Raw genomic sequence first — 11,245 nt, forward strand, 5'->3', positions numbered from 1 at the left:
GCTGGATGGACATTGCTGCTCAATTATGTTTTTCATCAGCAATTTAGCAAAGTTGATGGTTATGATGGTGTGTGTGTGTGTGTTAGTGAAAGACAGAGAGGGAGAGCGAGAGACAGATTTTGTGTTACATATTAGCTTTGTAATATAAGTTTTGGTAACACTTTATCACCAAGTTCAAATTTGGATGCAAAATGTGAGCACTCTGTGATTCTGTTGTACAGTTTGAGCAGGAGCTGAATAACGCAACTGGGGAAAAATAAATAAATAAATAAATCGCAGTGTATGCCCAGCTTAGCTCCACAAAGAAAATGAGCTAATAGGAAATACCATTTTTTATCAATACATCTGGAATTTAAGAATACCCTGAAATATTTGGTTATATATGATGGATAATATTTCATAATGATCTTTTTGGAGGGAAAGAGGTTAAATGATTTAAATGAACAAAAGATAAAAAGGAAATTCACTCTTCTGCACTGTTTGTGTAGAATGCAAACTTGTTGACTGTGACTGTATATGTTGTTGACAATTTGTAAGGAGGAAATAAAGATCCCAGTTGTTCACTTCCGAGACAACCCCCTTTTGTAAATCTCTAAATCAAAACCACCTCAATGTCTAGGATCTCTACTGAAATTGATATTGTACTGGTCTTGACTAGAGGCACTACATATACCAGATATTATTTTGTGTATAAAATCAGTCAATAGAGGATAAGAGTCCTGGGTTTATATGTTTTATTAAAATGGTTTCCTGGCCTCAAAATGTCTTTTATCAAAGCACAGCTGCTTCAAAATAAGAATTTTTTTGAAATTTGACTAAGACATTAATACATTTCCTCTCTTTATGAATCTTTAAAGAAACACATACACCAAAAACAAAATAGTAGACAGAAGTTTGTTGTTTCATCTCTTATTCAGACTTGTGCACCCTTAAGCGCTCTCTGAAATGGCATGAATATAAAAAAAATCTGCCAACAATTAACAGCATAAATATAACTTGTAAAAAAAATAAATAAATAAAAAAAATTCAACGGAGCCAACAACAACATACTACAGCACACGTGTACCTGACAGACCTGCTTGGCAAACAGAAATATTTTTATATAATAATAATGACAATAATGTATTCTTAATTGTTCCCTGTGGGGAAATTCCTCCCTGCATTTTACCCATCCACTCAGTGAAGCAGTGGGCAGCCACTGGGCGCTGGGGGAGCAGTGTGTAGGGACGGTACCTTGTGCTCAGGGATACCACACAGTAGCCGTTGAGTGGATTTGAATCCACGACCTTCCGATCATGGGGCCACCACTCTACCTACTGAACTATCCCTGCCACTGCAAAATACTCACATTGATTTACAAGAGAAGTGCTGCGGGTTCAGTTTAATCAAGTATTCCAACATGAGTACACATGTTTAACTAACCTGAGTTAAATATGAGTTTATATTCTTCACCATCTGTATGACAGCTTTGGACTGACAAACCTGATATTTTAACATCTCAAGTCTTAACATTATGGGTCCCTTTTATCTTAGGTAAATTTAATTTTGCATTTCTTATTATTTATCAATTTTTGTTAGAGCTACAATTATCTTAATCTGTTATGATGAAAACAAACCATCACTGTCCGTATTAATAACATAAATGTCAGAGAAATCTCCAAAAGTTGATTCTGTTCATCTGGACGTTTTCAGTGGGAGAAACATTTCGTCACTCATCCAAGTGACGTCTTCAGTCTCAGCTGACTGCAGGTTTCAATCTTATAAACAGTACATTTGCATAATGACTGAAACCAGCCCACTGAAGGAACAATGGGCTGGGAGGTCAGCATGTGTCAAGAAATGTCAGAGAAAATTTGGTCAGCAAATTATTTATAGAGCTGCACACTTTTATGTAAGAACACATATCACAATGACATGAAGTCATTTTGCCATTTTGACAAAAGTCAAAATGTGTTCTTCTAACAATATCTGAGTAAGACAGTATAATTACTGTTTGGAAGCACGCTTTGATTACTTTAAGCTTAAAGTTAGGCAACTACAGTAAAACCTTGTACTTTGGTGCATTTAAAAGAGGATTTCTTGAAACATCTTCATGTCATTAGCAAAGCTTTCAAATGCAGCTCAGATCTGTACTGAAAATGGGAAAGTAGTCAGGAGTCAGGAGGAGCAATGTCCTGAGCCAAGACGAAGAAGAGTTAACTCAAACCAACTTGTTCACCTGTCCTGATTAAAATCTCAGATGTATCAAAGGGGGGAAAAACAGATTTAAAGTACCACCACTTCACACTTTTGAAGGTTGTTTAGAATCAAGAGCACTTTACACCACACCAAGTTGTCCGTTCTCTCTTCTTTGTGAACCTGCAGGAAGGAAATCAAAATATTCAAGAAGCACACAACTACACTGGTCACCCACTGAATGGAGCAAACAAAGTATTTATCTTCTTTGACATAAATCAAAAGGTTAAGACCTAACATCAGGGAGTCATGAAGAATTTGTGATATTATAGTACAGTAGTAAAACTCACCTTTCTTCACACAGTGTTTTTTAAATGTAAGCCCAGCCACAACACCAACAATAACACCAATAACACCGATGAGTGCAGCAGCCCATACGGGGAGCCCTGAAGAAGAAGAGAAAAAAAATTCCAACTGTGACTACATGTCAGCAACAAACAGCAGGTTTAAACAGCGACCTGAGTGATGTCAGCATAGATAATTCTGTGAAGGAGATGTTCTCACGTCTTAGTGGGTGATGCCATTGACTAGCCAATCAGTGGCATCCAGTCTGTTGACATCACATTTTCGACACTTGCTTGGAATCTTAACCAAGTAGGTACGAGAAAAAAAACAACAACCCTTAAATCTCTGTGTGGCGGGGGCGTGGTCTCTGACCTGCTGCAGAGGAGGGGTGATGCAGTGTGCTCACGGGGTGAAGCGAAGAGCATGTGTGCCTGGGCAGGGGATTAACGTGGACTTGTGTTTTTTGTTGTCAGTGAGAAGCAGAGAGGCAGAAGGCGGCAGTGAGCCACCAGGGGAGTTTCTGTGTCCCAGGCTGAATGAGCAAAAACCACAGTGTATTTGTGTGTGGCAAGTAAAAGGGCTGCTACCCAAATTAACCATCTTGTGTGGCGTATGCTTTGGAGAAGAGTTACGTGTGACACTCTAACTTTGTCTTAGTTGCATTTTCATGGAAGCTTCATCTGGACAAACATATTTATCACCTCACTGAAACGTGTAAAATGAATAATTACAGGTTTATATTATCCTGCAATCCAAAATCTTCAAATAGGATTAATATCATTTGACTCTAATAATTTGTTATGATGAAGACAGTGTCCTATCTTTTAGCTTCATTATAATTTTAATTGAAAAATAAAAACAGTAGAACCAAAGTTGTATTAGTGCCCTTATTTTCTTCCACATGTGTGACTGTAACATTGCTGGGTTTTTACATTTTTTCCCTCCATCTAATCTGCCGAGTTATCACTAAAACACTCAGTGGTACATTTGGCTCAATGAGTTTGTTTTCTTTTCACTTGTGGTTTAGAACATATAATTGTTTGTCATGATCTTATTTCCTAAGGATGTCTTTTTATGTCTTTAACAATTGTGTCACACCAGCTTTTTCTAAATTCATCACTAAATTATTGTGAAGTGTATGAGATTACTGTGAGTGTGTTTGAGTGATTTCACAGAAGAAATGTCTTTCATGTCACTTCATACTGACTCATTCCTCCTCTTACAACCGCATCATTAAAACAGAGTCTGTTTTTTTGTTTTAAATTAAGTGAATTTCTTTGAAGGTTAACCCTAAAAAGTCTCAGTCGTCATCAGTGACCTTAACCCTCAGACTATTAGAATGTGATTTAAAACAACACCAACAACAACAACAACAACTAATTAAATACCACCAAAATAATCACAGATCGGGCTGCCTGGCATTAATGTCATCCCCTCCCTCCAACCAGAGGCTGTTCTGTTGCCCCCTTGTGTCTCTCCCCATTTCTCCCCTGCTTCTCTCTCCTCCTTCTGTGCTCACTGGATCTGGTTGTCTGTGGTTCTCGGTGGTGGGGGCTCGCCCAGTGTGCCTCTCCTGGTGGCTCCATGGGAAATGGTATGCCAAGGTCTGATGGCTTTGGGAACTTCCTCTTCTTTCTTTTCCTTTCCCCTTGATCTAACCCCCTGTGCTATGCCCAGTCCTCTAGAGTTGGGTGGAAACCTTCCACTCTCTCAGGAGGTGGCGAGCTGGATGGGCACTCTGTGGGCTGGGTCATTCTGTGACACTTGTGCCTTGGTTGCACCTGTTGGATCTTGGGAGGTGCCTTGAACACTGGTGAGGCCTTCTTGCATGTTTCTAGCTTGGCATGCTGGTGCCCACAGCGGCTTGGTCTTTGCTGTAGGTTGCAGCTACTTGGAGTTTCTGCTTGTGTGGGTTTCTGTCACAATTCTGTGTGTTTGTGTTCAGGCTCTGATAATTTGGAATGCAACAAACATGAGCCACCAAACTACTTGCTGTTTTGTCTGTCCTTGCTACGGTGTTTGGTTTCTGGATTTCATGGTGGTGTATTTTGCCCTCTTTGATGGTAGATGGTTTTTCAGGATATTGGGGGTGAGATGTTTGTGAGGACCTGCGCACATATTCACAGGGGACAGACGGGGTGACTGATGTCTCACGCTTTACCAGCTGGCTTATATAACATTTCAGTTTGCTAATACTTTCTTTCTTCCTTGCTTAACACTTAAGCCCCCTCCCCCTCGGCCCCATGATGCTGCCATCACCATGCTTCACTATAGAGATGGTGTTGGTCAGGTGATGAGTGATGCCTGGTTTCCTCAAAACATTATTTTTGGCATTCAGGCCAAAGGGTTTAATCTTGTTTCATCAGACCAGAGAATTTTGTTTCTCGTGGTCTGAGAGTCCTTCAGATGCCTTTTGGCAAACTCCAGGCAGGCTGTCATATGACTTTTACAGGGCTTCTGTCTGGCCATTCTACCACATAGGCAATGTTCCCTCTAATTTTTCATGTGTTTGAGCAAACACACAAACTCCCTGAGCGGTCCCTTGGACCACTGTGAGCGACATCAAACGTGTGCACTGTGGTCACGCCAGCATCCAATCCATCCAAGTCACATGGTTTATTAAAATAATCAAATTACAGCATTTATGTTAGACTACTTTTAATTGACTGCTTTAGCCCACTTACAATGAAAATGTAAAAAAAAAAAAAATTCTTGTTCATGACCTGTGTAGTATGTTAACACTATTGGAAGTAAAAATAACTTGAACTCCAATTTTAAAAACACAACTTTTTTTTTTTATAAAGCCGGCACAAGGGGCCGCTCAGGGAGTTTGTATGTTCGCTCAGACACATGAAAAACTAGAGGAAACATTGATAAGGACGCTTTCATGGCCTGTCAACGACGTTGATTAGCTGCGTATATACGAATGTGAATCGCATTATTGGCTGAACTATGGGATAAGGTGGCATCGTTTTAAGATTTTTTTTGTGCGCAACGCAGATTTTCTGTGCACAGAGACCGTGCCAGCAGTGTGCAATTGCGCATGCAGCTTAGAGGGAACATTGCTTATAGATGTGATTGATGAAGTGCTGCAGAAAAGTTTCTTCTTGAAGAGTTTCCTCTCCACAGAGCAATGCTGAAGCGCTGCCACTGACAGATGACTGATGCCTCTGTGCTCACTGGGTCCTTCAGTGTTGCAGTCACTTTTTTCTACCCTTCTACCAAATTTTCATTTTTCTTATTGAATTGAAAAATTAATTTAATCCATTTTAGAATAAAGCTGTAACAGGACAAAATTTGGAACAAGTGAAGTGAGACAAAGTTTTTAGAATCACTTCATTTATAACTCAGCACCATAAAGTCTCATCTGTTATAAAGTTTAAATTACATTTAAATTAAATGTTAAGGTTTTTCTGACATTGTTATAAAGGTATTTGAGGCTGAGTAAATGTTGATATATCATACAGCATTAAATTATAATGACTGGTACTCCTAATGTTGTGACCCACACAACACACAAAGTTACTGAAATCTATTAACTCCTTTGCACAATATAAATATGGCATTCTGAACAAATCCAACAAATTATAATATGATAAATGGTAAACCTGCACTGTGATTTCTGTAAAGGGATCGATATCTGATCTTACACATGGAAATATGCAGGTCCTGAGCAGTGTCACTCTGCCTGTAAAAACTGCTGTAGAACATATTCTGTCGCTCAGGAGAAGCTATGTATAATCTTTAAATAAAGTCAGAATAAAGCCATCAGTGTTTTGTCTCCTTCTGAAGAAGTCAGTGAAGCAAATCAAATATAAAACTGACAGTTGCAAATTCCATTTTTTAACGTCATTCCTCTTTGACTTTATAATTTCTGCTCACTTTGCACTCCTCCCTATTTCTCTTTTTACATTTCTAGCCTTCATTAATCTAAAAGCCTGTGCCTGCATAACTTGTAATTTCAACTGCTGAAGTAAATTAAATATTTTTAAACAACAAATATTTCTCCTGTACTTCTAAAAAATTAAACATTACATTATTCGATTTTTTTTTAAACTTTACCATGACTTCTTTATGTTCCTAACAGATCTTTTTGTGTGACTTATTGTGCTGGTTCCTGGAGTTGGGTTTTTTTTTTGTCATTTACCTTGCTGACTGGCTGGTATTTTGGACTTTACCTGAGGGTGGTTGATCCATCTTGTCAATGGAAAATTGTATTTAGTAGTCAGTATAATCTTTTAGTGATATAAGTTTGCATATGGTAGAATACTGCATGTAGTTATTTGTATTAGAAAATATTCAACCATGTATACTTAGAGGCATATAATTAATTGTGTGTGATCTCTAACAGGCTGCAGGCTTGGGGTGCATCCCAGGAATGCACCCCCACGTCTGGGAGCATGAGAGCTCATACCTTGTTTTATTGTTTTACGGCAGGATTAACGTAGCTATGTCTGTTTTAGTTTAAGTGCTTCTTTACATATAGATGAACTGCTGGACTTCCTCACCATGTTATCTAGGGTGGGGGAGACTACCCCCTTTCCTGACCAAGGATGTACCTTTTGTGCTCTCATGACCCTTTGATCAGCAGGACACACACACACACACACACACACACACACACACACACACACACACACACACACACACACACCTACTGAAGTATAAATAAAGATTGGGGCAGTTTCTTAGTGCGAGTCTCAGTCTGGAGGCTGCCCTTGCTAGCAAGAAGTTCTGTGTGTTTCTCTTCTCTGAGTCTTTACTGAAGAAGTGTTTTAGAATATTTTCCCTAACACATCTTTTCTGTGGAAACAGTACAAAAAGTTTCTCATTAGACAAGTGTAACAGACAATGATGCATACACATCAGAAAACAACATGAATTTGAGAAAACAAATTGTGTAAAATGGTGACCAAACCTTTCCAACATAAATGTTCATGATCAAATAGATGAGGTGGCTCATAAAAATACTTTTCATTTACTACACTTACTCCAAATAGTTGCAATTATTTCAGTTTAGGTAACAAGCTCCATGTAAAGTTTGGCTACAATAGGTGACACCGGGAGCCCATGGCACATCCATGTTTTTCTCTGTAGAAACCTTGTTGTATTTAAAATATGTGGTGGTAAGGCAGAGGTCTAACAGTGTGCAAATCTGATCAGACGTGAAGCTGGTTCTGTTTTCTAAAAAGCTGTCTTGTTGTAGTCATTTTCTGACAGTCTCCACTGCCTCAGTTGTAGTTATGTATGTGAAGAGAGAGACTACATCACAGGAGATTAGTTTCATCATGATCCATCATCTCGAGTTTTTAATGTGATGGGGCATGTTCCTCATGAGGGGAGCCAGGATAGTGGTGAGGTCCTTGGAAATTTTGCAGTTAGCTGAGTTAATATTGCTAACAATGGGGCAACACTGGCCAGAAAAAAATCCCTCCAAATTGGAGTCTATTAGATAGATATGATACAAACCACTGCATGCACAGTAAAGAAGGTCAGAGATCAACTAGGGAGAAAGACAAAGTCAGCCCTTATGTTGCAGGTTTATCAGAGAAACTCCGGAGATTCTTCTCCAAGCACGACATCCCAGTGTACTTCAGACTCAGCCACACACTCAGACAAAAACTGGTTCATCCAAAAGACAAAACTCCTAAACACAAACTTAAGAACGTAGTGTATGGTGTACAGTTTAGCAAGGAGTACTCAGATCTCTAGACTGAGGAAACCAAACAGCCACTCCATAAATGTATGGCACAACATAGAAGAGCCACCTGGACAGAACAAGAATCGGCTGTACATCTGCATCTAAAGATCAAAGCATCTACATGGATGTTGAAATCACCCACAATAATTATTTTATCTGAGCTCAGAACTAAATCAGATAAAAAGTCTGAGAAATCAGACAGAAACTCTGTGTAAGGCCCAGGTGGACGATAGATGATAACAAGTAAGACTGGTTTCTGAGGCTAAGCTTTCAGGCTTTCAAGTGAATTAAAAGTCTGTCTTGGTCTTTCATTAATTAATAGGCTGGTGTGAAAAATTGCTGCCACACCGCCCCCTCGGCCTTCGAGGTTTCTGGTAGTTAGAATGACTCGGGGGTGTTGATTCATTTAAACTAACATAATCATCCTGCTGCAACCAGGTTTCTGTAAGGCAGAGTAAATCAATTTGTTGATCAATTATTAAGTCATGTACTAACAGAGACTTGGAGGAGAGAGACCTAATATTTAATAATCCACATTTCACTGTTTTACTTGTTGGTGCAGTTTTCTTATGTTTAAGTTGGTTTGTGCAGATTTTTATTTTTATTTTGTCTGTTTGGGAGCTGACACAGTCTCTATGGAGATGGGTTTTTGGGGGGGTAGCAGGAGGAGAGAAGCTGCAGAGAGGCGTGCAAGACTGCAACTCTGCTTCCTGGTCCCAACTCTGGATAGTCATATTTTGGGGGGTTTAATAAATTTGTCCATATTTCTAGAAATGAGAGCTGCTCCATCCAAAGTGGGATGATGCCGTCTGTCCTAACAAGACCAGGTTTCCTCCAGAAGGTTTGCCAATTAAATCCCACAACGCTTTTTGGACACCACTCAGACAGACAGCAATTTAAGGAGAACATGCGGCTAAACATGCGAGTCATGGTCTGACTAGGGAGGAGACCAGAGAAAACTACAGAGTCTGAAATTGTTTAAATTTCCATCAATGTTGCCTGCTCTGACCCCTGGAAGACAATTGACTATGGGTGCTGTTGTCTTTACCTCAGGGCTGAGACAGATTTTGGTAGCCCTGTACCTTCATATGTCTCAGAACAGAATCACCAATTACCAGAGTTTGATCCCTGGCAGGTGTGTCGCCAAGTGGGGAAAACAGTTAGATACATGAATGAGTTGGTGGTGTACCTGGAGCTTCTGTTTAAGACTGTGCTTCCTCCTCACCGTCACCCAGCCATCCTGTTTACCTGGCTGCTCAGGACAATATGTTGGGGCTTATGCTACCTTCGGCTGCACCGGCTACAGGGGCCTGGCTAGCTTCGGTTGTTCAAAGCCGTGATGTTAAGTCTCCAATTCAGTAATCCTCCTGCAAAGCTGCAGAGCTGCGGCTACATTTATTACAAGTATCATTATTACTAAAGGAGGCCGAGGAGTAACCAGATGTCTCACACACTGAGCAGGAAAGTGCAGAGGTACAAGTGAAGAGGACACACTGCTAGTGAGTCAGCTACGAGTCAAGCTAGCAAATCCCTAAAGAGATAGTGAGTGAATACTAGGACTATAATTAGCGAGTGAACAAACAGAGTGCTTCAGACAGGGCATACGAAGATTATACTATGACATAAGACAATAAGACAAGTTTTTAATTAAACTGGGTACACAGATAAGTTACACAAAAACACCACTGTGTCCTAACAGCAACACAAAATGATACTCTAGAGAGAGCCAACACCAAGTAATAGCACCACCCAGAGTGTGAATATGATGCCATTAATGTTTAAAAATGAAAAATAAAGCAGAGTGAGATTTACCATGGAAGTGTTATTTCAAGAGTCTGCAAGCATGCTCAGGTTTAAAAAACACCAATATTTTGATAGAGAAATTAGCTTGGGGCATCATGTAAGAGTTCATAAACAAATCAGTCACAACAGCAAGTTCATCTTCTATAATATACAGTATGTGTTTGCGAGTTTAGTTTTTCAACATTCAGTTAGAAACTGACAGCTTTTTTCCAGCATGCACATCGTCTTTTATGTTCATGTCTTTCCTCCCCGACCACATTCTTAGTGTTCAGTCTAAGCACATATTCACATTTTAGTGTTCACACTTATTTGAAGAATTATATCTCACTCACCATGATGCACACAGATCTCTGAAGAAATCCGATGCCATTTTTCCATCTGTGTGGCTACACAGTGATAACAGCCAGGCTCAGTTACAGTAGTCTGGACGGTGACGTGGAAGCGACCTTGTTGTTCTTCATCCTGCACCGTCTTAAAAGGAAGTGTTTTGTTGTCACTGTCCCACCACTCAACTGTAGGTTTAGGAGAAGCACCTGGAACTTGACACTGCAGCAGCCCCTTTTCTTTAAGTATTGTGACATACGGTTTTGGAGCTGCGCCTGTGAGCACATCATAGACAACAAACAACAGTGTTAACAATGTAACAATATGACATGTTGTCATCAATTGTTTCTACTGTTTCTGCATAAAGGAGTTAGTTTGATAAAGAAAAAGCAAAGCAGAGTACCACCTTAATCCTCCAGCATTGTTAACATGAGTTTTTACTGTAAATAACCCTCGTACCTTAAAAAGAGATGAGTTTGGGCAAATTTGCAGAGAAAGAGAGAATGATGCATTAGAGCAGCTAGTCTATATATCCAAAATCAATTATTTAAATGTATCCTCAGATGAACAATAATACATGATGTTATGCAATGTTATTATTTATTTAACAAAAAGCAAACTAAAATACAAAAAACACTAAGTATACCCTTACTGCATATGCATATATATATGCATATATATATATATGCATATGCTAGCCTTTTAGCCTTTGATCTTCACAGGAGTGGACATCCCACCAAATTCACCTCAAGGTCAGACCATGTGATCCTCAGATAACCTACAATCATCAGATAACCCTTGCCTTGCAATTAATATTAACAGAATATGCTGCTTGCAAACATATGCAGTCTTTTTCAGCTTTGAAAAACTTAATTCAACTTTGTAAACATCAAAATT

General features: G+C 39.4%; 1 protein-coding gene across 1 annotated transcript in view; it reads right to left on the reverse strand.

Annotated features, from left to right (window-relative positions):
- Positions 1–1,852: 1,852 nt before the first annotated feature.
- The window catches only part of LOC112434863 (uncharacterized), a 28,786-nt gene continuing 19,393 nt past the window's right edge, over positions 1,853–11,245 (reverse strand). The window contains exons 4-6 of the mRNA XM_076884380.1: positions 10,357–10,623; positions 2,526–2,621; positions 1,853–2,358 (exon numbers count right to left, since the gene is read on the reverse strand). Coding sequence (XP_076740495.1) covers positions 10,438–10,623 — 186 coding nt within the window. The 3' untranslated portion in view covers positions 1,853–2,358; positions 2,526–2,621; positions 10,357–10,437. The remainder of the gene's footprint in view (positions 2,359–2,525; positions 2,622–10,356; positions 10,624–11,245) is intronic.

The sequence above is a fragment of the Maylandia zebra genome, linkage group LG5 (assembly GCF_041146795.1).
Source record: "Maylandia zebra isolate NMK-2024a linkage group LG5, Mzebra_GT3a, whole genome shotgun sequence".
NCBI classification, from domain to species: Eukaryota; Metazoa; Chordata; class Actinopteri; order Cichliformes; family Cichlidae; genus Maylandia; species Maylandia zebra.